The sequence below is a fragment of the Helianthus annuus genome, chromosome 2 (genome assembly GCF_002127325.2).
Source record: "Helianthus annuus cultivar XRQ/B chromosome 2, HanXRQr2.0-SUNRISE, whole genome shotgun sequence".
NCBI classification, from domain to species: domain Eukaryota; kingdom Viridiplantae; phylum Streptophyta; class Magnoliopsida; order Asterales; family Asteraceae; genus Helianthus; species Helianthus annuus.
This window is the reverse complement of record NC_035434.2, coordinates 171,209,879-171,237,075: the sequence shown is the minus strand read 5'-3', so window position 1 is coordinate 171,237,075 and position 27,197 is coordinate 171,209,879. Positions and strand designations below refer to the sequence as shown.

The window sequence follows — 27,197 nt, the reverse complement described above, 5'->3', positions numbered from 1 at the left end:
CACTAAAACGTTGACGATTTTGGTTGAGGCACGTGTTCAACACGTTTCCCTTAAAACAGATTCCGCGCCTCTACTAAAGATGACGCGTCTGTCTCCCAGGGTACAACAGCCGAAGCAGTCTGTACTGCCGGAGATGGCTCACCGGCCCAAGGTTACATCCGGTAATTGTAGTGTTTGAACTCATGTGGTGGAAACAAGTAGAGAGTACTCATCTCTCTAGTTGGTGTTCAAGTGTTCATACTACTTCTAGTATTCTTCATGTATCAAGCAATACCCTATTCTTCTTGTTGTAACAAAAAGAAAGGCACATAGCCTACTATTTGAACAAGACTAGTGAAATGATTCACTTAATTAGTCACTTAATTAGAGAATTAAAACTCTAATAAAACTAATTAAATACTCAAGAGTTACTCTTTTATTTACCACATGAATATTCTAATTAATATTTATAATTTTATTAAATTATAAATATATTTAATATCCATTCACCAAATTCCAACAGAAATTCCACAAACAATCTGGAATTTGTCCGGTCAGTGAATTGTCCGAGAGATCAAGAAAGGATAGTTGTCCATCAACAACTTCACACAAAAAGAAAATTCCTCCACTCAATTTGTTTCTGGAAAGGTCTAACCATTCTAAAGTGGATGGGACATATGGTATAGAACCATAAAAGTTGTTGGAACTTAAATCTATTCTTGATATAACATTAGGGTTGAAATTTGATGATAGATATGTTACTTCCCCAGTAATGTTGTTGGAAGAGAGATTCAAATGTGTCAATTGAGAAGGCCACAAGGTCCAAAACTCCACAGGAATTGTGTCAGAAATGTTGGTATTGGCAATATCAAGATAATTAAGACTTTTCAGTTTTTGAATCCATTTAGGGAAACTAGGCCCTAACATGCAAGAGCTCAAGTCAATTTGTTCTACACTAGAAAGGTTTGACATGTAAGCTTCAGAAGGAACTCCTTTGAGTGAGTTGTTTGAAAGGTTTACTTTTACAATATTTGATGTTCCAATGCTTTTAGAGATGGCACCGCTAAGAGAATTGGAAGAAACATCAAGAGTTTCAAGCTTTGGTAGTTGCCTCACCTTTTCACGTATACTGCCATTTAACTGGTTATGAGAAATGGACAAATATTCAAGGGACGAAAACTTTTTGATATTATCTGACAACGACCCTGTGAATTTGCTACTTGAAGCATCCAACTCTTGTAATGTAACCGATGTGCATCCAGACAAGTTATTAAGGAAATCAGGGAGATTTACCTACAATATTGAGTTGTTATCAAATAATAAAAATGTGACAACACAAATTTTCAAGAACCGATCAGATAACTTTTTCACTTATCAATTGGGCTTTTCTTTTCATTAATTGCTATTGAATGTAGATTGGACCTTCTTATTCCACTATCTCATTATATACGAAAGAGTTTTATATGATCAGATTTTGTCTCATGATGAATGTTTATGGGCCAATCACAATCCTTCTGTTAACCGAAACCAAAGCACACCTCACGTTTGACTCATTAAATGCTAATTATATCATTGCGCTCAATCAATATCATGTTATTGTCTGACTTTAGTAATGAATGTGCTGAGATATAATTGATGACAATTCAAAGTAGATGATGTTGATTGGACCGAGTATTTAAATGAAGGATCGAAGTAGATAAAAGGTTAATTAATTAATAGGCATCTTTTTATTATCTTAAAAGGCTGCACATTGATACGGGCTGCACACCCTTCGCGACCGCACACATATCCCGAACCCAAACAGAGCCCCGTGCCGAGCCCGAACCCCATACGCATAACACACAAGTATTATGTGTGTAACACTCATAATTATCGAATACGTAATATCATAACAAACCCTAAATCTCTCCCCTCTCACACGTAAATCTGTGGCAGTCCTCGTTGGTGATCGTCTTCTCCTTCCTCGAAGCCTTGTATTATGCATAATCTTCGCGGTAAAGTTCAATCCGGTTAGTTCTCATCTAGTTCTTGTGTGTTTGATTGTTTGATATTATGTGCTAAATATATGCTATATGAATAACATCATCACTATGATTCTAGCACGGATTGGTACACAAGTTAGGATTTTACGTGAACTAATGATCCATGATGTGGTATATTATGTGCGCACGCGGAAAGGGGTAGTATGATTTTATGTGTTAAATATCTGTTTAATCTGCCCGACTATGCGATTGAATGATTGTTATGAATCATATTCAGTGATGTAGGGTGTCGAGCACACCAAAACTTCCATGACTTGCAATGATCTAAACCTGAGTTGCTTATGTGAAGATTTAAGTTTATGCATGATAGTTGATGAAATTATTTTAATGATGAAGTGACTGATGAATTGTAGTAATATAATCTGATTAGGGGCGATTGGCTTATGTTCTCATATCATTCGATATTAACTGTTAATTGGGTTGCACACGTGGTTGTGCGATAACGACCGAGGTAGGATATGAGTATACGAATTGGGAATAATGAAACTACGAAACTTTTGAAAGTGAATTAAGATATTTGATCTAACATGAACATGATGAAAATTTCGCTGGTTGATGCAAATCGGAAACTAAACCGCCTATGATTCTGTTTGCATGAAATAAGGGATTAGTTCCAAAATTGTGTAACTAATTGGCTTAATCTTTGTAACTGAGTCCCTGCTTCTAGACTAGATGTGACTGATCGTACATTGTATGTGATCGCATACGAGTGTGTGCACAAATCAGATTGTATGTTGTATGATAAAATGAAGCACACACAAAGCTGATCGTACACATTAATTCTGATTTTCACACCCCTAAGTTGTATAATATTGGGCTGGGTTCTGATGGGCCGCACGCACACGGCTCCGTTTGTTGGGCTACTTTCTAAACGGACTAAATAGTGTTAGGCCGTTGGGCTGTAAAACTGTTGCTCGAACCATGAACTTGCGATAAGAATCTTTATAGGACGTGAATGTTTACAAAGTGTTGCGTGATGTTTATTGTCTATTACATGCAATAAGTCAAACGATATGAGCTGTCAAATATTTTGTGAGACATGTACAACATTGCATGACCGATACAACTTGTTTAATGCCGGTGCACTATTTGTATAGCATGTGAATGTGGAATGTATGATTTAAGTGCATATAAACTGATTGCTTTTGGTAACCACGGTAGGGTTTGGTTGACTGACGGGAACGGGTAACTAGTCTTACCGAGCAAACCTAAGGTGAGTTCACTGCACTTTTCTAAGCATGCGTCCCGGTGGTTTGGGACATCTGGTAAACGTTTCTGAAGGGAATACTGGGTAAACTGTTTAATCGGGATGTTGGTTATTGAACACAGTATAAATCATGTAAGACCCCGTACATTTACCGTGTTGGTGAAGAAGCAAAGAGGTATTTAGTTGATAGCGCTATTAGGTTTGGCACCCTCACACCGGGCCGAAAGGACGGGCGTGAACTAATTACCTGGACTTCATGACCAATGCCTAGTTAGAGGCATTGGGGTTGGGCATTCTCATCGTGTACATATAAGACCCCTTACATCTATTCAAGGTTGTTTGATACCTTGACCTCCTGACCAATGCCTAAATGGAGGCATTGGGGTTGGGCATTCACATCTAGTCGCCACATACGGTAATCGAGTAATAACAACATCAAAACAAATCGTTGAACTGTTTTATACACATATCTGGTAACAAAACACGTTAACAAAACTTTGAACTCACCAACGTCGTCTGACACACTTGTCTGCATGCTTGCAGGTCTGTAGGCTTATATCATTTGGAACTTGCTGTCTGGGAGGCTGGAGTGGTCATGGGTCGAGATACAAGGAATCGCAATACAAGCTTAATGGTTTATATACACATGTTTTACGAAACACTTAACAAATGAATTATGCTTCCGCTGTATACAATGAATGACATGTAACGCCTATAACACTTTATGTTAATGAATGAAAGTTTTATTTAAATACATTTATGAGTTCAATGTGATTGGTGGCTTGGATCCTGGTATGTCACACGCCTCGCGAGGGTTTCCGCATGTGGTATTTTGGGGGTGTGACAGTTTGGTATCAGAGCCACTGGTTATAGTGAAGTTGGTTTTAAAACGTTTTTATAAAACCGGACTATAACCGAACAACTCTGAAAACGTGAATACGACCATGACACTCAGCTCCAGACTGCAAGGTTCGTCTCTCGTATACTCATTGTACTGCATAACCAGTGAACACTTATATATGATATTGCATGTGATTGCACGTTTAGCACAACAGTATGAATTCATGTATTACTTGCATGTGTTATGTGACTGATAGGGTGATATCTCCCTAAACATTCATGACTTACATTTCGTGATGCTCTTTGTTTGCTACTTAAGTTTCAGGAACCATTTGACATGAGTTAGGAGGAGCTGAGATGAGCATGCAAAACACAATATTATTGTGGGTGCACACATAATAATAATGTAGGGGGCATGTGAGTCCCAGTGAGGCCTAACAAGTGAAAAAGGGTTCTGCCCTGTTCTTTAATCAATGTGAAACGTAACAAAGCCTATAGGATTCATAGCAGTGATTGTTCCTTACTTGAACATGACCTTTTCACTTCTCTCAGAATCCTTTCGAATCTCGGTGCTATCAAATATTACTTGAACACCCACCTGAACGCCTAGCGAACTGTGTAGAATGTTAGGTGCTTGTACGAACGTCCATGGGTTGGATGTTGCAGCGTCAACGATTGGTCTGTACCTCTCTCATTCCTCTTTGTTTGCGGGAACTCAATGTACTGACGTCTTAGACCCTGAAGTGCGATCACTTCTGGAACGCTCTGGAAACTTACCGTGTATTACTCAGTCAACTTGCAAGAACGATGGACAAGAGGATGAGCGTAGCAACCTTAGTGTTAGAACGACCTTGATTACCGGCAACGAACTCCAGCAGATTGACTTCAACTGAATCCTTAACCCTAGTCAGCGATTTAAGGGAGTTAGCTCATACGGATTAATCGTGACATAAACAACGACCATTGACCATGGTGTGGAATGTGCAACTGCCAGCACTATGAGTAGCGCCTTAGGACGTGGCACGGAAATGTGACAAGAAGGACCCTGTTTGTGAAAGATCGTAAGGCTCCATTTCAAGCAACGACATTAGAGGCAACAGTCACGGCGACATCAAGGTACTCGCAATCGTAGCATGGAAACGAAGGTGACATTGGCAAGGAATGACTGCTGTTAAGTCAAGACGTCAACAACCCAGGGAATAGTGACAGTTTTGGGAGTTCTAGTAGCAGTAGCAACAACACTGGATGTGGTACTCGTGAAGGGCATTTAGGATTGGCGTGGGCGACGCCAGGATTATAACAACATTGTGGCCTACACGTTCTTAGTAACTAATCACTTCGTCACTGTTTTGCTCAACCCTGATGCTTCTTGAAACCGAACTTGCTGTGGAATCGGCAGATGGCAAGTCAAATGAAACCTCATATGTTCGCTGGGATGCAAACTTGACCTTGTGGGACAAGTGTTCGACATCGACCTTCCTTCTGCTATTCTTGATAGTCTCGATGCGGTAAGTAGTGTGGATTGGTTATCCAGATATCGCGTAGATATACGCCGTGAGGCGAAAATTTTGGGTATCCTCTCCTTCGTAGAGGATCGTTATCTGTTCTAAAGCGTCAGAGTGGCGCAAAGGTTAGCATCATTTCAGCTATGAAAGCACAGAAGTGTCTACGGAAGGATTACCCTGCTATGTTGGCACTCGTACCGATGTTAAAGCTAAGGAAAAGAGGATCGAGGATCGAGGATCCAACAACTGTTCATGATTTCTTTCGGTGAGCTACTCGAGGAACTTTCAGGTTTACTTCCACAACTGTTAGATGGACTCTCAGTTTGATCCCGCGCCAGAGGCACCCATGATTCTTCGTACCTCTTACAGTCTTGCGCTAGGAGGGTCGCAAGAACTGTCAAATCAACTACAGGAACTGTGGGGCAGGAGTTTCATAGGATCTTGCTCAAGAACCATTTTGTTAGAAACTGATCGACACCAAAGATTCCTTCGGGGATGCAGCAATTCCTCGGTTTCGCTAGATACTATCGCAGCTTATTCACAGGATTTTCGAAGGTCGCACAACTTAAATCTCTTTAGCACAGCAGGGTGCTGTTTTCGTGAAAGACGAAACACGAAGACGTCATTTCAGCTTTCGAATTCCAACTCTGCAATGCACTAAGCATCGTCTTTACCCGAGGGTGCGGGTGATTTAGTGGTCCGAATCAGAGTCCCAGTTACACGTCGATGCAACATGAGAGAGTGATGACTTACGGAATGGAGTTACGAAGAGGAACTGCACGACAAACAATCTGCGGTGGAAACCGTGGTCTTTGGATTTAAGTGGGAGGCATTACTTGGACGGTACCGAATGCACTACTTAGACCGATCACAAGGACCTCCCGTGTACCCTGGTTACGAAAGAGCTAAATCAGTTAATGGTATCACTGGATGGAACTTTTGGATGATTACGATTGTGAAACTTGAATGTGCACGGGCTTTGCAGCTCACTATCGACTCTAACTTACCTGATCAGACTCGCTTTGTTCAAACTGGAGAACTAAAGAAAGAGGATTTTCAAGTTGAACCCAGGCGGGGCATGGAGAAACAACCTTTGGCAGGTCGAATGATATTCGCTACCTCAAGGAACGAGTGTGGATCTCATTATACGACAACTTTAGGGAACTTGTGTTGAGCAAAGCACACCGGCTTCGATATTCTAGTCGTCTGGATTTTGATGAGAGATATTAGGATCTATAAATCTTGTACTAGTGATCGAGCATGAAGACCCATCTAGCAATGTATGTGAATGATGTTTGACTTGTGGGAAAGTCAAGGTGGAGTATCAGCAACCGGCAACACCCATCTGGAAAATGAGATCAGATTGCCATGGATTTTGTTGCTAGTCTACTTACAACCCGAAACAGAAACAATATCACCTGGGTGATCATTGATTGTCTTGCGTAACCAGCACACTTTCTTGCAATCGAGGAAACTAACGAGTCTTCACGAGCTGTGAACGTTCCTCTGAGAGAGGCGGTTTTACGCACGAGTTGCCAACTCTTGTTACCTCTGAATTTGATCTACGTATGATTTATGTTAGGCAATACACAACACCCTTGCCTCACGTCAGGACCAGAGCATTGCTTATCGCCGTTGGGCAAAAGATCAGGGAAAACGAACTCTCTTGGCACTCGAAGACATGCTGCGAGCATGTGACTGGCTTTGGTGCAAATTGGAAGGACTCTTACCTATGGTTGAGTACTACTGCGGCAATTATCATCTTGGTAACCAGACAGCTCTGTTGAGGCATTACATAGACAATAATGCCAACCTTCTTGTTAGACTGAGATGGTTGACAACTTAATTACTGGTCCAGGACTGGTACTCGAAACTCTTGGGAAGGTTGTTTGGATCGGGAGTCGATTGGCGGCAACGCGTGACTGTCAGGAAAGCTGATAAACTTGGGAAACGCTGGAAGATCGCTGTAGGCGATCGTATCGTGTTGAAAGTCTCACCCTGGTAGGGTATGGAATGCTTGGGAAGCATGGCAAGCTTAACTGACGTCACGATGGACCATTCAACAGTCTGGGAAGAATCGGTAGAGTAAACTACAAACTCGAGTTACCCGACGACTCGGGTAACGTACGCGATGTCATTTACGTTTCGGATCTAAGGCAGTGGTTGTTTGATGAAAAACGTGCGATACCTTTACTGGAGGAATTTATCGAACACATGGACCAGGAAGTCAAGGTTCGTTAACATAATCGTATCACGATTGTGAGAGTTCGTTGGAACTCAAGACGTGGACCGGAGTTCACGTGGGAACGCGAGGATCAGACGAAGCTCTAGTATCTTCAATTGTTCAAACAGTTGTTTCAACCTTGGATGTCATTGACGAATTTCGGGACGAAATTTCTTTCAAGTTGGGGATGATGTAGTACCTGCGGAAAATCCACAGTCATCCTAAGTTAGCGTCTTTCCATTTTGGGATTACTTGTCAAATTTCGGGACGAAATTTCTTTCAAGTTGGGGATAATGTGACAACACAAATTTTCAAGAACCGATCAGATAACTTTTTCACTTATCAATTGGGCTTTTCTTTTCATTAATTGCTATTGAATGTAGATTGGACCTTCTTATTCCACTATCTCATTATATACGAAAGAGTTTTATATGATCAGATTTTGTCTCATGATGAATGTTTATGGGCCAATCACAATCCTTCTGTTCACCGAAACCAAAGCACACCTCACGTTTGACTCATTAAATGCTAATTATATCATTGCGCTCAATCAATATCATGTTATTGTCTGACTTTAGTAATGAATGTGCTGAGATATAATTGATGACAATTCAAAGTAGATGATGTTGATTGGACCGAGTATTTAAATGAAGGATCGAAGTAGATAAAAGGTTAATTAATTAATAGGCATCTTTTTATTATCTTAAAAGGCTGCACATTGATACGGGCTGCACACCCTTCGCGACCGCACACATATCCCGAACCCAAACAGAGCCCAGTGCCGAGCCCGAACCCCATACGCATAACACACAAGTATTATGTGTGTAACACTCATAATTATCAAATATGTAATATCATAACAAACCCTAAATCTCTCCCCTCTCACACGTAAATCTGTGGCAGTCCTCGTTGGTGATCGTCTTCTCCTTCCTCGAAGCCTTGTATTATGCATAATCTTCGGGGTAAAGTTCAATCCGGTTAGTTCTCATCTAGTTCTTGTGTGTTTGATTGTTTGATATTATGTGCTAAATATATGTTATATGAATAACATCATCACTATGATTCTAGCACGGATTGGTACACAAGTTAGGATTTTACGTGAACTAATGATCCATGATGTGGTATATTATGTGCGCACGCGGAAAGGGGTAGTATGATTTTATGTGTTAAATATCTGTTTAATCTGCCCGACTATGCGATTGAATGATTGTTATGAATCATATTCAGTGATGTAGGGTGTCGAGCACACCAAAACTTCCATGACTTGCAATGATCTAAACCTGAGTTGCTTATGTGAAGATTTAAGTTTATGCATGATAGTTGATGAAATTATTGTAATGATGAAGTGACTGATGAATTGTAGTAATATAATCTGATTAGGGGCGATTGGCTTATGTTCTCATATCATTCGATATTAACTGTTAATTGGGTTGCACACGTGGTTGTGCGATAACGACCGAGGTAGGATAAGAGTATACGAATTGGGAATAATGAAACTACAAAACTTTTGAAAGTGAATTAAGATATTTGATCTAACATGAACATGATGAAAATTTCGCTGGTTGATGCAAATCGGAAACTAAACCGCCTATGATTCTGTTTGCATGAAATAAGGGATTAGTTCCAAAATTGTGTAACTAATTGGCTTAATCTTTGTAACTGAGTCCCTGCTTCTAGACTAGATGTGACTGATCGTACATTGTATGTGATCGCATACGAGTGTGTGCACAAATCAGATTGTATGTTGTATGATAAAATGAAGCACACACAAAGCTGATCGTACACATTAATTCTGATTTTCACACCCCTAAGTTGTATAATATTGGGCTGGGTTCTGATGGGTCGCACGCACACGGCTCCGTTTGTTGGGCTACTTTCTAAACGGACTAAATAGTGTTAGGCCGTTGGGCTGTAAAACTGTTGCTCGAACCATGAACTTGCGATAAGAATCTTTATAGGACGTGAATGTTTACAAAGTGTTGCGTGATGTTTATTGTCTATTACATGCAATAAGTCAAACGATATGAGCTGTCAAATATTTTGTGAGACATGTACAACATTGAATGACCGATATAACTTGTTTAATGCCGGTGCACTATTTGTATAGCATGTGAATGTGGAATGTATGATTTAAGTGCATATAAACTGATTGCTTTTGGTAACCACGGTAGGGTTTGGTTGACTGACGGGAACGGGTAACTAGTCTTACCGAGCAAACCTAAGGTGAGTTCACTGCACTTTTCTAAGCATGCGTCCCGGTGCTTTGGGACATCTGGTAAACGTTTCTGAAGGGAATACTGGGTAAACTGTTTAATCGGGATGTTGGTTATTGAACACAGTATAAATCATGTAAGACCCCGTACATTTACCGTGTTGGTGAAGAAGCAAAGAGGTATTTAGTTGATAGCGCTATTAGGTTTGGCACCCTCACACCGGGCCGAAAGGACGGGCGTGAACTAATTACCTGGACTTCATGACCAATGCCTAGTTAGAGGCATTGGGGTTGGGCATTCTCATCGTGTACATATAAGACCCCTTACATCTATTCAAGGTTGTTTGATACCTTGACCTCATGACCAATGCCTAAATGGAGGCATTGGGGTTGGGCATTCACATCTAGTCGCCACATACGGTAATCGAGTAATAACAACATCAAAACAAATCGTTGAACTGTTTTATACACATATCTGGTAACAAAACACGTTAACAAAACTTTGAACTCACCAACGTCGTCTGACACACTTGTCTGCATGCTTGCAGGTCTGTAGGCTTATATCATTTGGAACTTGCTGTCTGGGTGTAACACCTCGAATTTTTGTGTCCAATGATGTGTTAACACGTGTCATTTAATTACACGTGGCATTGATATTAAATAAAGGACTAATTTTGACAAACCTTGAAAGTATATAAATTCGAGGGTTATAAATGTCAACAAGGGTAAATATACTGTATAGTAACCCTAAATAATGCTTGTACCTTCAAACGAATAAATCATAGATCGTACGGAGGCGAAACGCGGAAGAAAGTGAGAGATTACGAACTACAGGGGTTAACTGTGTCAACATGTTTAATTATACCTCTGAGTGACCCTTTAACGTTCCCAGGGCCTCGTAACAGTATTATACGCTCACTAGAATATACTGTATAAATTCCGCGAAGTTCCGTCTTAAAGCGAGAGAGTTATATTCAAATTCGTATGAGAAGGGTTAAAAGCGTCAACAGTGAAAGTTAAGGCTTTCCAAATAACTAATAAACTAACCAGGGGACTTAATAATGCGGGTAAATAACACGAGACCCCTATCGGTAAATAACCGAGGGCCAAACCGCAAAGTTACCCCTTCAAACCCGAAAGGTCAGGTAAATCATTACGAAAGATTTCGTTATTAATTACCGGATTCTGACAATCATTACAAAAGATTTAAAATTTCTGGAAATCTGGCCTCTCGCGACCCGCGTTAAGTAATCGCCTAAGTGTAGGCGGGTCGCGAGCCTCCTAAAATACGCGCCTGATATTTGAATATCAGGCGACCCGCGTTAAACAAGCATGGAACTCCCATGCGGGTCGCGTAAAGTGCCCAGATGCAGAAACTTGTAACTTCTTGCCTTTTGAGCATTATGAACGACCAAATCTCCAATAAATGAGGCATGGGCACCCTACACTTGACCCATAGCTCCAGGGGACACATGCCCATCATCCATGATCAGTTGTAGGCTGTTGTGTGTTGATCTTGAGCTCATTTCTCACTATAAATAGCCATGTTATAGTCATAACATTCACACAACTCAAACCCTTCTATCTGATCATTCTAAGAAGCTCTCTAGCATTCTCTTTTGCTCTCTAAGCAAGATACAACTGCTGTAAGTCGTTCATACCCATTTTGGTCTTACATTTCCATAGTTTTAGCCTATAAACACAACCGTCGTAACTAACGGTTGTCATTACAATAACTTGCAAATGGTTCAGTCTTATGACGGATCAAAAGTGGTTTTGAGTAGGTAATTATGTGGGTAATAAACCTCTAAAAGGGTTCCCCCTGATCACCACTCTAACTATGTCAAATATCGAGTCAAACGTGCGGTTAAAAAGTCAACAGAAAGCTATTTTAGCGATTTATGCATAATCTGTAATGTATATGTTATGAAACCTGTTTTGACACTTATAAAACATGATATTAAGTATATAAACTTGTTTGCGCTCGTTTGAATCGATCATTTGCTATATTGAACCGGTTCGGAGCCGAATGTCGCAAAAGTTTGACTTTTGCTTTTACTTCAGTTCTGACCTGTTTTAGTGAGGTATAGATATACCTTAGGACTCTCTTAGGACCAGGTTACATGATGGTATAAACCTCTGTGATCGGTTCATGAGTTACCCGAGTCTTTTACGCATTTCCGTTAATCGCCTAAAAGTTGACCGTAACGCCGTTTTGAAAATAAAACGAGTATTTCGGACACGTGAACGGACCAGAACCTTGCTTACTAAATTATAAGCATGTCCTTAAAGTTTCACGTCAATCCGAGGTCTAGAATGAGAGTTATGCTAAATGGCGCATTTAAAGTAAACTTTTGTAATAAACGGCGCAATTAGCATAACGCCCATCTAAACCAAGATTTCGACACCAAAACTTTTACCCACTGTATTAAAATAATATTTTGGGAATTTTAAAGATTTTTAATAATTCTTACCTCGCTCATAACCTGCGGTTATGGCTACGGTTCGGTAAATACCGAATATGCCCTTTTCGGCCAAAACATGAGTTCTACAAGGTCTTTTGACCCGATTCCAGTTGCTACTGATTTTAAATAATAAATAAAGTATCTTAGACTTTATAAACTGTTCGGGAAACTCAGATTTCCTGTAGAACTCGAAAAGCTCTTTAAAAGTCTTTAAAATGACCGAAAAGCCCCTACGGGGCATAATGTTAGCTTAAACTCGTTACGGGCATCACGGAAGGTATCCTACTGATACCACAACCTCTTTAAGGCATATTGACTTAGGAAATAAGCGTACGACTCTCATGGTTAACTGTTTCGCCTATTGCGCGCACGGTTCGGCTTATGAAACTAGTTTTCATAAACTAGCCGATACGGGTCAAATTATATTATTTGAACCCCAAAATCCAGAGTGTGAACCATAAACCCATATAAAACAAGTCTCTGAACTTGTTGGGTCAGAATCGCACTCCATTCTCGGTTTTCGCCTTTTCACGCGATTAAACCATATTCACATATCGGAACCAACCGGTCTAGGCTACGGCCATTATAACGACTCGTTAGGATTCTAAGAGGTTAATTAAAACCTTCGTTCCAGATTAGGAGCCCCAGTAAAAGCTATCGGTGATTTAATCAGGAAATATACTTGCAAAGGTAAATACTTTAACTTATTTCCCCTATATGGGCTTGGGTTACGGTATATTAATACCGCTTGATTGAGCATTATATTCTTCCATCGCTTAGGTGGTTAATTAAATAATATGATCGGCTCATTTAAACAGTTTTGTTTCTTAAAAGCCTTTGGGGGGTTTAATGACCGTTGTCCCAGATATCCTTGGCATCATTTTACGAAATGGCCACGACCATCGACATCCCGGTGTAGGTGTACACCCAGTATATATTGTCGACATTAAATTAAAAGACGTAGCCGTTGGTTTTTATACTACGGTTTTACGCAATGTGGTGTGTCTATAAATCTTTAACCCGGCACGACCCGGGCTACTGAACGCATAAAAGAACATGTAAAACGTTCACAAGATTTTAATAATTTTCCCAAGTTATAAAAGAGTTTGTGCCTTGTGCATTCAAATCAATTTTAACAAACATTTTCAAATGTGTCAGTTGAATGTATTTACCAGTGTAAACTGACGTATTTTCCCCAAAAAGATTAAATGCAGGTACTATACATAATGGGCTGGTATAGGCGTCCTAAGCATCGTACATAGTCTCGCAAACTCGATGCTGCATCTGAATGAACAATATTTATTACTTTTTGATCCGCTGTGGATATATTCAACTTCTGTAATACATTTGATATTACAACCAGAGGTTGAAGTTTATATATTTATCTTAAGCTTCCGCTGTGCATTATATGATTGTGTGGTTTGACTATATTGTTGCCAACATCGTCACGGTAATCCCCCACCGGGCCCACCGGTGAGACACGTGGAAATTGGGGTGTGACAGGTTGGTATCAGAGCCAACATTGAGTGAATTAAACACTATCCTAATGTGTTTAATCTCAATGACACAATTGCACATACTTGAGTCTAGACAAGAACTTAGGACAAATTCGAATTGTTATTCCAATTTTGTCTTTTTCTTTTATTATTGGTATTTAAAGTTCTATAAAGCAGGAAAAATGCCGCCCGTAATATTCCGAGGAAGAGGAAGGGGAAGAAGAGGCAGAGGAGATGTCGTGACACATCACGATAACGAAGCTGGACCATCTGGTACAAGACATCCTTCGATGACACGGAGCGAAGAGCCACAACGACGAAGAGATCTTTACGAACCCGCGAGGCATTCCACCTCGCACAGCTCGACGCCATCCTACCGGCACTCCTTTGGGCCAAACTCAGAAAATGATCCCAACAACCCACAACCTTCCTTCATACCTCTACAACGTTCGGTATCGACCCGGAATTATGACGACCCTACTCCATACTACATAGGCCAGTTTAATCTGGCTGACTACATACAGGAACCTTCAGGTTTTGTTCCACTAGGGCCACAAGATCATTTCTCCGAGGACCATATGGATGAAGATACTGATCCAACTGAACCTGCGCGTGGTACGCCCACGCATCCGATAGAAGTCTCTGATGGGTCATCCTTCCATGGCACGCCCTATCAGGGACCTGACCGTTTCCAAGCGATGTTTGACCGATATGAGTGGTACTACACACCACCTCAACAGACATCACAACAACCGCGACATCCACAGGATCCCTCTGAGGATTCACGCTTTGAGGCAGTTACGCCACCACCTCCGCCACTGGCGCAACCAGTAATGCCTGATCCGCCGAGGCGTAGGAGGACAAATGCTCGTATGTCCATACGAGGAGGAGGAGGTATCCACTTCAGCACTCCTCGACATTCTAGTAGTAGCCACTATCCGCCACTACAAGAAGAAGGACCTTCAAGTCCTATACAGGAGGCGAACTCCGCACCAGCTGCACAAAATTCGCCACCATTTGGGTATGACCAACCCATACCTGCTTACACGGGTCCGACGGCTTACAACCCATTCGAACCGTCACAAGCACAATACAACTACGGCTATGAGCGCGACCCATATGTGGTGTCGGCAAGATATAATGCGCGCTACCCTGACGGAGCACATGGAAACATGGGACCGCCGGACTACTCAGCTCATGGGTATCCAATACCTCCCAGACCTCCAGTTCCGCATCAAGCACCACAACCACGTTTCTCTCCTCCTGAACAGGAAGAAATACTCCATCGCCTAGATCGTGTGGAGAGAGAGTTCGAGGAAGAGAAGAAAAGCCACCGAGGATTTCTCAAAGGCTTGGCGAACCTACTAAAGGGCAAAAAGAAGAAACGTGACCACTAGCCCTTAATAGTTGTACTAATGTAATTTCTACTTTGAAATAAGTGCCTGCGTGGACACTTATTGTATTTCAGTCCCTACGTGGACTTATCTTTTAGTCCTTACATGGACACCTATCTTGTATTAGTCCCTGCGTGGACTTGTCACTTATTTTAAACCTCTATGGAGGTGTGTACTATTTGAAGGACCCGTTTAGGGCAATATGTAATTGTATTTGAAATTTTGGAATGTATGTTATGAGTTTTGTTTTAATATGTATGAAATAAATCAAAACCAATCCTTTTAATTGATCTGCCTAAATAAAGAATCTTAAAAGGTGAAACCTAGCTTGGTGTCTTTTAAAGATCCAGTCAAGATGGTACGACCTAATTAAAAAGATTCTGATTCCCTGTTAACCTCTGTACGCATGTTAACCATCATGGTAGATGTGATTCGTTAAAATCACGCACGCCATTCTTATACAATAATCCTTTAAGGATTTCAAAAACCCCACTAAATGATTTATAAATCGTGGGTTAAATCACCAATGAAGGTGATCAGTATTATTAAAAACATCCATTAGCGATGTAGTGCCTACGGGCCAACCATATTAAAAACATCCATTAGTGATGTAGTGCCTACGGGCCAGTATTGTTAAAACATCCATTAGAGATGTAGTGCCTACGGGCCAACCATATTAAAACATCCATTAGAGATGTAGTGCCTACGGGCCAACCATATTAAAACATCCATTAGAGGTGTAGTGCCTATGGGCCGTAATAATTGTCTTATAAAGACAAAAGGCAGTGGTGGTCTATGACTCCCTGTCAGAAAGAGATAAAAGAAACTACGGTTCAAATCTCTATGCCTATGATTCTCTGAAATCTCGGCTAAATATTATAAAACATCATCATGATTAGGCTTTATGCCGCCAATACTATTTAGATAGCTGAAATAGGATATATTCAAATCCTAATATGTAATGAAGTAATAAGTTAACCAAATATGGTCTCTGTACCATGGTTGACAAAATTGTCATAAAAGACAATTATATAATAATCTCCTGAATAAAATTTTGTTATCTTCTGTAACAGATTCAAGTTACAATGGCGGATCCCAACGGAGAAAATAGCCATACTAATGATGATGACTACGACAACACACCAGTGCAATTGACAGGCGCACAACTGAAGGCTCTGATTGACAATGTTGTTCAGGCAGCTCTTGATCGTCAATATACTGAGTCCCAAGGCAGAACCGTGTCAAAACCACCCTCTAAACCAAAGACACACTCCAAACCACCCTCTGAACCCAAGAAAGATGACGACAAACACTCGTCCACTGAGAACAGCGTTCATCGCGATAGAGAATATACTGATGCATCGAATGCTAAGGGTTGCACTTACAAGTATTTTGTATCTTGTAAGCCCCGGGAATTTACAGGGGAGAAAGGTGCTGTTGATTGTATCACCTGGCTAGATGAGATGGACACTATAGTGGACATCAGCGGGTGTGCAGCGAGGGATGTGGTGAAGTATGTGTCCCAGTCTTTTAAGGGCGAGGCCCTGGCGTGGTGGAGAGCGTTGGTGCAGGCGTCAGGTAAGTCTGCTTTGTACAAGATGACATGGGAGGAATTTATTGCTCTCATTAAGGAAAACTACTGCCCTCAGCATGAGGTTGAGAAGATCGAGGCTGACTTTGTGTCACTGGTGATGACGAACCTGGACTGCCAGGCATATTTGACGAGTTTCAATACCATGTCTCGTCTGGTCCCATACCTTGTGACACCAGAACCCCGAAGAATCGCCCGTTTTATTGGGGGCTTGGAGCCCGCAATAAAGGCGAGTGTAAAAGCCTCTCGGCCGACGACCTTCAGGTCAGTTACTGACCTCTCCTTGTCTCTCACCTTAGACGCTGTCCGCCTGAGGACACTAAGGAACAAGGAGGCTGAGAAGAGAAAACGTGAGGATGATACCTCACGAAGATCAGGGAAGAAGCACCGTGGAAACGGTGAAGGCAAAAGAGGGTCGGAGGCAAAGAAGGATGGGCAAGCTGGTGAAAGGCCCAACTGCAAGATCTGCAAGAAACCCCACTCTGGGAAATGCAGATTTGCATCAAACTCACAGTCGCAATCAAAGACTCCTTCCTGTGGACTATGCAAGCCCAAGGATCATACGACTGTGGAGTGCAAGAAAATCAAGGATGCAACCTGCTATGGTTGTAATGAAAAAGGGCACATCAAGAGTAACTGCCCTAAGTATGCCAAGAAGGCGGAAGAAACAAAGAAGTCAAATGCGAGAGTTTTTCGCATGGATGCAAAGGAAGCGGTCCAGAACGACAACGTACTTACAGGTACTTTTCTCGTAAATAATATATTTGCAAGAGTACTATTCGATTCTGGCGCTGATAAATCCTTTGTAGACCAGAAATTTTGCCAACTACTAAATATGCCTATCAAAACCCTTGATATGAAATACGAAGTAGAGTTAGCAGACGGCACGATAGAAACCGTCTCAACTGTTCTAGAAGGATGTGAAATGTCCATTAGGAACCATTCTTTTCCTTTATCTCTACTTCCCTTCAAATTAGCGGGTTTTGACATTGTGCTAGGCATGGACTGGTTATCCCATAACCAGGCCCAGATCATTTGCGGCAAAAGGCATATAGTATTAAAGACTCCGAGTGGTGAATCTCTTACCATTCGAGGAGATACGCAGTACGGATTGCCCGAAGACGTATCTATGCTGAAAGCTTCTAGGTGTTTGAACAGGGGCTGTGTAATTTACATGGCTCAGGTGATAATTGAAGAACCGAAGCCAAAGATAGAAGATCTTCCTGTCATTTCTGAATATCCTGAGGTTTTTCCTGAAGAACTACCTGGTTTGCCACCAGATAGACAAGTAGAGTTCAGAATAGACATCATTCCTGGAGCGGCTCCGATAGCAAGAGCACCTTACAGGCTAGCTCCAACGGAAATGAAAGAACTGAGGACCCAGTTGGATGAACTGCTGGCGAAAGGTTTTATCAGACCTAGTTCATCTCCCTGGGGAGCACCAGTCCTATTTGTAAAGAAGAAGGACGGATCGATGCGGTTGTGCATCGACTACCGAGAGCTAAATAAAGTTACCATAAAGAACAGATATCCTTTGCCGAGGATCGATGATCTGTTCGATCAGCTGCAAGGAGCGAGCTACTTCTCAAAAATCGACTTAAGGTCGGGTTATCATCAGCTAAGGGTCAGAGATGAGGATGTACATAAGACAGCATTTAGGACTCGCTATGGTCATTACGAGTTCCTAGTGATGCCTTTTGGGCTCACAAATGCACCGGCTGCGTTCATGGATCTCATGAATCGCGTCTGCAAGCCGTATTTGGACAAATTTGTCATAGTCTTCATCGACGATATCCTTATATATTCCAAGAACCAAGCAGACCACGAGAAGCACCTCCGTTGCATTCTCGAATTACTACAGCGTGAGAAACTCTACGCCAAATTCTCGAAGTGTGAATTCTGGCTACGAGAGGTTCAGTTTTTAGGGCACGTTGTGAGTGAGCGTGGTATCCAAGTGGATCCCGCTAAGGTAGAGGCAGTCATGAACTGGCAAGAGCCAAAGACGCCTACCGAAATCCGTAGCTTCCTGGGGTTAGCAGGATACTACCGGAGGTTTATCGAAAATTTTTCGAGGATTGCTGCGCCCTTGACTTCCTTAACCAAGAAGAAGGAAAAGTTCATTTGGGGCCCAAAGCAGCAAGAGTCCTTCGAAATACTGAAGCAAAAGCTAAGCAACGCACCTGTGCTGACATTACCAGAAGGTACAGATGAATTCGTAGTTTACTGCGATGCATCACACACAGGCATGGGGTGTGTGCTTATGCAGAAGGACAAGGTGATTGCCTATGCTTCAAGGCAATTAAAGGTGCATGAAAAGAATTACACCACCCATGATTTGGAGTTGGGTGCCGTTGTATTTGCACTGAAATTATGGAGGCATTACCTTTATGGTATTAAGTTCGTGATTTATTCTGATCACAAAAGCCTCCATCACCTGTTCAACCAGAAGGAGTTGAACATGAGGCAGCGCCGTTGGATGGAAACCTTAAATGACTATGATTGTGAGATTAGGTACCATCCAGGCAAAGCGAATGTAGTCGCTGATGCCTTGAGCAGAAAGGAAAGGGTAAAACCCATTCGAATCAATGCCAAGAGCATTGAGGTCAAGAACAATTTGATTGAAAGGATATTAGCTGCACAGCGAGAGGCTGTGTTGGAAGCTAATTATCCTGATGAAAAGTTAGGAGTAACTGAGGAGCAGTTGACTCCTAGCAAGGATGGAATCCTTAGACTGAACGGACGTATATGGGTTCCGATTTATGGAGGACTACAAGATGTTATCCTCCAGGAAGCCCATAGTTCCAGATATTCAGTCCATCCTGGTGCTGACAAAATGTATCAAGATTTAAAGGCAAACTATTGGTGGATAGGCTTGAAAAAGTCTGTGGCCGCCCACGTAGCAAAGTGCTTGACGTGTGCTCAAGTCAAAGCCGAGCACCAAAAGCCGTCTGGCTTGCTACAACAGCCTGAACTTCCCGAGTGGAAATGGGAATGCGTAACTATGGATTTCATAACCAAGTTACCCAAAACCAGGAAAGGAAACGATACAATATGGGTCATAGTCGATAGGCTGACTAAATCAGCTCACTTCTTACCCATCAAGGAGACATATAGCTCCGATATGCTAGCCCAACTGTATGTTGATAAGATTGTAGCTTTACACGGCATACCTGTGACTATCATCTCCGACAGGGATACCAGGTACACGTCTCACTTCTGGAAGAGTTTCCAGCAATCTTTGGGCACGCGTTTGAACTTTAGTACGGCTTACCATCCACAGACGGACGGTCAAAGTGAGCGTACTATCCAAACGCTTGAAGACATGCTTCGTGCATGTGCGATCGATTTAGGTGGTAACTGGGATAAGAATCTACCCCTGATAGAATTCTCCTACAATAATAGCTACCACACCAGCATAAAGGCTGCGCCTTTCGAGGCATTATACGGTAGGAAATGTAGATCGCCTGTTTGTTGGGCGGAAGTAGGAGAGGTCCAATTATCAGGACCAGAGATTGTTTTCCAGACAACGGACAAGATTGTCCAGATCCGGGAACGTCTCAAGGCTGCCCGTGATAGGCAGAAGAGCTACGCTGATCCAAAACGTAAGGATCTTCACTTCGAAGTAGGTGAAAAAGTGTTGCTTAAGGTATCACCCTGGAAGGGGGTGATGCGTTTCGGCAAGAAAGGCAAACTGAGTCCGAGATACATAGGACCTTTTGAGGTCATTGAACGGGTCGGGTCAGTCGCCTATAAGTTGAACTTGCCTGAAGAGCTCAATGGAATTCACAATGTGTTCCACATCTGCAATCTCAAAAAGTGCTTCGCCGATGAATCGTTGGTGATTCCACACACAGATGTGCATATAGATGAGAGCTTAAAGTTTATAGAAAAACCTTTGTCGATTGAAGATCGACAGGTGAAGAAGCTTCGAAGAAAACACGTGCCGATTGTAAAGGTAAAATGGGATGCTCGTAGAGGTCCCGAATATACGTGAGAAGTCGAAGAAACAATGAAAGAAAAGTACCCCTATTTATTTGAGTAAATCTCGGGTCGAGATTTATTTTAAGGGGGTGAGGATGTAACACCTCGAATTTTTGTGTCCAATGATGTGTTAACACGTGTTATTTAATTACACGTGGCATTGATATTAAATAAAGGACTAATTTTGACAAACCTTGAAAGTATATAAATTCGAGGGTTATAAATGTCAACAGGGGTAAATATACTGTATAGTAACCCTAAATAATGCTTGTACCTTCAAACGAATAAATCATAGATCGTACGGAGGCGAAACGCGGAAGAAAGTGAGAGATTACGAACTACAGGGGTTAACTGTGTCAACATGTTTAATTATACCTCTGAGTGACCCTTTAACGTTCCCAGGGCCTCGTAACAGTATTATACGCTCACTAGAATATACTGTATAAATTCCGCGAAGTTCCGTCTTAAAGCGAGAGAGTTATATTCAAATTCGTATGAGAAGGGTTAAAAGCGTCAACAGTGAAAGTTAAGGCTTTCCAAATAACTAATAAACTAACCAGGGGACTTAATAATGTGGGTAAATAACACGAGACCCCTATCGGTAAATAACCAAGGGCCAAACCGCAAAGTTACCCCTTCAAACCCGAAAGGTCAGGTAAATCATTACGAAAGATTTCGTTATTAATTACCGGATTCTGACAATCATTACAAAAGATTTAAAATTTCTGGAAATCTGGCCTCTCGCGACCCGCGTTAAGTAATCGCCTAAGTGTAGGCGGGTCGCGAGCCTCCTAAAATACGCGCCTGATATTTGAATATCAGGCGACCCGCGTTAAACAAGCATGGAACTCCCATGCGGGTCGCGTAAAGTGCCCAGATGCAGAAAGTTGTAACTTCTTGCCTTTTGAGCATTATGAACGACCAAATCTCCAATAAATGAGGCATGGGCACCCTACACTTGACCCATAGCTCCAGGGGACACATGCCCATCATCCATGATCAGTTGTAGGCTGTTGTGTGTTGATCTTGAGCTCATTTCTCACTATAAATAGCCATGTTATAGTCATAACATTCACACAAATCAAACCCTTCTATCTGATCATTCTAAGAAGCTCTCTAGCATTCTCTTTTGCTCTCTAAGCAAGATACAACTGCTGTAAGTCGTTCATACCCATTTTGGTCTTACATTTCCATAGTTTTAGCCTATAAACACAACCGTCGTAACTAACGGTTGTCATTACAATAACTTGCAAATGGTTCAGTCTTATGACGGATCAAAAGTGGTTTTGAGTAGGTAATTATGTGGGTAATAAACCTCTAAAAGGGTTCCCCCTGATCACCACTCTAACTATGTCAAATATCGAGTCAAACGTGCGGTTAAAAAGTCAACAGAAAGCTATTTTAGCGATTTATGCATAATCTGTAATGTATATGTTATGAAACCTGTTTTGACACTTATAAAACATGATATTAAGTATATAAACTTGTTTGCGCTCGTTTGAATCGATCATTTGCTATATTGAACCGGTTCGGAGCCGAATGTCGCAAAAGTTTGACTTTTGCTTTGACTTCAGTTCTGACCCGTTTTAGTGAGGTATAGATATACCTTAGGACTCTCTTAGGACTAGGTTACATGATGGTATAAACCTCTGTGATCGGTTCATGAGTTACCCGAGTCTTTTACGCATTTCCGTTAATCGCCTAAAAGTTGACCGTAACGCCGTTTTGAAAATAAAACGAGTATTTCGGACACGTGAACGGACCAGAACCTTGCTTACTAAATTATAAGCATGTCCTTAAAGTTTCACGTCAATCCGAGGTCTAGAATGAGAGTTATGCTAAATGGCGCATTTAAAGTAAACTTTTGTAATAAACGGCGCAATTAGCATAACGCCCATCTAAACCAAGATTTCGACACCAAAACTTTTACCCACTGTATTAAAATAATATTTTGGGAATTTTAAAGATTTTTAATAATTCTTACCTCGCTCATAACCTGCGGTTATGGCTACGGTTCGGTAAATACCGAATATGCCCTTTTCGGCCAAAACATGAGTTCTACAAGGTCTTTTGACCCGATTCCAGTTGCTACTGATTTTAAATAATAAATAAAGTATCTTAGACTTTATAAACTGTTCGGGAAACTCAGATTTCCTGTAGAACTCGAAAAGCTCTTTAAAAGTCTTTAAAATGACCGAAAAGCCCCTACGGGGCATAATGTTAGCTTAAACTCGTTACGGGCATCACGGAAGGTATCCTACTGATACCACAACCTCTTTAAGGCATATTGACTTAGGAAATAAGCGTACGACTCTCATGGTTAACCGTTTCGCCTATTGCGCGCACAGTTCGGCTTATGAAACTAGTTTTCATAAACTAGCCGATACGGGTCAAATTATATTATTTGAACCCCAAAATCCAGAGTGTGAACCATAAACCCATATAAAACAAGTCTCTGAACTTGTTGGGTCAGAATCGCACTCCATTCTCGGTTTTCGCCTTTTCACGCGATTAAACCATATTCACATATCGGAACCAACCGGTCTAGGCTACGGCCATTATAACGACTCGTTAGGATTCTAAGAGGTTAATTAAAACCTTCGTTCCAGATTAGGAGCCCCAGTAAAAGCTATCGGTGATTTAATCAGGAAATATACTTGCAAAGGTAAATACTTTAACTTATTTCCCCTATATGGGCTTGGGTTACGGTATATTAATACCGCTTGATTGAGCATTATATTCTTCCATCGCTTAGGTGGTTAATTAAATAATATGATCGGCTCATTTAAACAGTTTTGTTTCTTAAAAGCCTTTGGGGGGTTTAATGACCGTTGTCCCGGATATCCTTGGCATCATTTTACGAAATGGCCACGACCATCGACATCCCGGTGTAGGCGTACACCCGGTATATATTGTCGACATTAAATTAAAAGACGTAGCCGTTGGTTTTTATACTACGGTTTTACGCAATGTGGTGTGTCTATAAATCTTTAACCCGGCACGACCCGGGCTACTGAACGCATAAAAGAACATGTAAAACGTTCACAAGATTTTAATAATTTTCCCAAGTTATAAAAGAGTTTGTGCCTTGTGCATTCAAATCAATTTTAACAAACATTTTCAAATGTGCCAGTTGAATGTATTTACCAGTGTAAACTGACGTATTTTCCCCAAAAAGATTAAATGCAGGTACTATACGTAATGGGCTGGTATAGGCGTCCTAAGCATCGTACATAGTCTCGCAAACTCGATGCTGCATCTGAATGAACAATATTTATTACTTTTTGATCCGTTGTGGATATATTCAACTTCTGTAATACATTTGATATTACGACCAGAGGTTGAAGTTTATATATTTATCTTAAGCTTCCGCTGTGCATTATATGATTGTGTGGTTTGACTATATTGTTGCCAACATCGTCACGGTAATCCCCCACCGGGCCCACCGGTGAGACACGTGGAAATTGGGGTGTGACACTGGGAGGATGGAGTGGTCATGGGTCGAGATACAAGGAATCGCAATACAAGCTTAATGGTTTATATACACATGTTTTACGAAACACTTAACAAATGAATTATGCTTCCGCTGTATACAATGAATGACATGTAACGCCTGTAACACTTTATGTTAATGAATGAAAGTTTTATTTAAATACATTTATGAGTTCAATGTGATTGGTGGCTTGGATCCTGGTATGTCACACGCCTCGCGAGGGTTTCCGCATGTGTTATTTTGGGGGTGTGACAAAAAATGTCAAACTACACAAATTTCCAAAATATTTGGGAATCACACCCAACTTGTTGCCAGATAGATCAAGATCTACAAGCCTATTGCTAGTCAGTGGGAACAACCAATGATATGTGGATGAATTGAGACCGTTGTTTCCAAGATATAGGCTAATGATAGATGAAGAAGTATAGCTGACAGATGGAGAATACGAATGCATGACCTGCCATAGGTCACATCCCCTAAACTTAAATATGATGGTCTTTGAAGACTTAGAATCACATTTACCCAATGGTTTGCTTTGGCTAGAGAAATACCATCCAATTCAAGGTGGTGCAAATGAGAATGATGAAACAACCAGTCTATGTTTTCAATTGTACAATTGCTAATGGTATTAAGTGATAAAAAGTGCAAGTTCTTGAGGCTTCCAAGTTCTGGAGGAATGGATCCAGAAAAAGAATTGTATGAAAGGTCAAGATACCTTGACCGAGTCATGGAACCAATGAACACGGGAATGGATCCATTAAAGAAATTTGTGGAAAGATCAAGATATCTTAACCTAGACATGGAATCAATGAACATGGGAAGAGGTGTGACATTAACTTCCTGGGCCATTGTTTTAGCTAGTAGTGTAGTTGGAGTACATATGAACAGGAAAATACACACAACTCCTAGTGCTTATGTTAATGGTAAAGTTGAAGTCCATGGCTTTATAGCCTAATGGCATTTTAGGGGTGGGATAAGACTTTGGGACCAGTAAGTCCTGGGTTCGATTTTCACAAGAGGGTTTTTCCATATTTATTAGGTTTCTTCCTGAATTGGTGTATAACCATTATGATTAGTGGAGATGGATATGATCGGGTGGTAAATTTACGCTGGTGGCACTATGATACTTCAGTGATCCGTCAGTGAACCAAATTTTCCGTTAAAAAAAATAGTAAAGTTAAAGCATTATAACCACATTTAGTTACTTAAATATTCAATCTTTTTCACTGATCCCTTCACATTATATCAAAACTAAAAAGTGTGGTTTTACCAGAATAAATGCAAAATATGGCTGTTTATTTATTTATTTTTTTTTTTTGAAAGGTAAACTTCATTAGAAACAAACCGCTACCTCCAAACCGAGGCAGCCCCAAACAACAAACATTACATATTTACAAATCTACACCAATCAGACCAAACAATAGCCTCTCTTTTGGATCTCGAGTTATACCACAAAAAGCCTAAATTTTTTACCTCCCTAATGATATACTCTAAATTAACAGCTTTGTTATTGAACCTAACTTCATTCCTCATTCTCCATAAGCACCAACAACCGATCCTAATAAGACCTTTAACAATAGGAAACACAATACCCACACTACTCCATTGTGTAATTAATATCTCGTTACCAATTGGAATCAATATCACTAAAAATGGCAAAACATCCAATATTAAGCCACGTGATGAATTACAAAACTTTATATTTTTTTTCCAGATTTTAACAAACAACTTTAATATATTTTTTTTTTTTTTTTTGAACGGCAAAATGTAAAGCAAACAACTTTACATAATGCGTTTATACAAAACCAATTCTTAGATTTTAGTACCAATTTTAGCAACCAGGTTACAAAATGTTTACGTACGTTTCAAAAACACTCACATGGCATCTTATTTGTAATTGTAGTCTACATGGCATATAACGTGTTTTGTAACTAATTTTAAATATAAGTTGCAATAATACAACTTTTTTCAAACATGTAAATAGTTGCACTAATGTGTAGCTTATTTCACATAAACATTGTTTGGATTAGCAAGTGTATGCCCAACTTTGTTTCTTTTAACAACAAGGACCTGAGACACCGAGATCCCTTGGATCACCTGACAAATGAATCACCCTTTTGCCCGAAGAACAGAATGTGGTGATCAGCCCAAGAGCAAACCCACATCTGGAAAAACTTCCTGGCTCAACAAGGAGCAATTTGTACTTACTAGGTGAGACTCCAACCTATAACCACCCTTAAGGAATGCATGGGGCTACTGCCGGACCAAATGGCCTTTGGTCACCACATGTTCGTGCATTTTGCCTGCTTAACAAATACATGCTGTTTACATAAGCTAAAGATATATAATAAATACATGCTACTAACATGAGCTAAAGATACATTAAATTTTCTTGTAATGCCTTATAATGTGCTACTGGTTTTACACACAACATAATAGACCTCAATTTGGATATCTTTTTTTTTAATATTTGAAAAGTCTCAATTTGGATATCTACATCTAGAGTCAACGTAATCACATCGTCAATATGCGTTTATAAGATGGGTTTTCTTGTCTGATGATTTTTCAAGAAATTAATTTTCTTACAACTTTTAGGTCCACATACAAGACTAAATACCATGGGAAAAAGTTATACTGGTCCATATTCAGTGGCGGATCTAGGATTCGCGTCAAGCGGTAACGTTTTATAAATAAGCGGTAAAGAAATCGAAAAAACGTCAAATTTTTCCAAAATTTACACTAATTTTACACTACCGCCGGAACGCCAA

General features: G+C 40.8%; 1 protein-coding gene across 1 annotated transcript; it reads right to left on the bottom strand.

Annotated features, from left to right (window-relative positions):
• Window positions 1-474: 474 nt before the first annotated feature.
• Window positions 475-25,278, bottom strand: LOC110907428 (receptor-like protein EIX2). Its single transcript, XM_035983003.1, has 2 exons — window positions 24,952-25,278; window positions 475-1,272 (listed from the first exon to the last, which is right to left on the bottom strand). The coding sequence occupies exons 1-2, from the start codon at window positions 25,276-25,278 to the stop codon at window positions 475-477; spliced, it is 1,125 nt and encodes a 374-aa protein (XP_035838896.1).
• Between the last annotated feature and the right edge of the window lie 1,919 nt (window positions 25,279-27,197).

What these genes read in the sequence shown, in the direction of transcription:
- LOC110907428 (XM_035983003.1), bottom strand. Translation starts at nt 25,278, where the DNA reads ATGGCCCAGGAAGTTAATGTCACACCTCTTCCCATGTTCATTGATTCC. An exon ending in TAGCCAAAGCAAACCATTGG is followed by an intron (nt 1,273 to 24,951) that starts GTAAATGTGATT and finishes TCAATATTGTAG; the next exon opens with GTAAATCTCCCTGATTTCCT.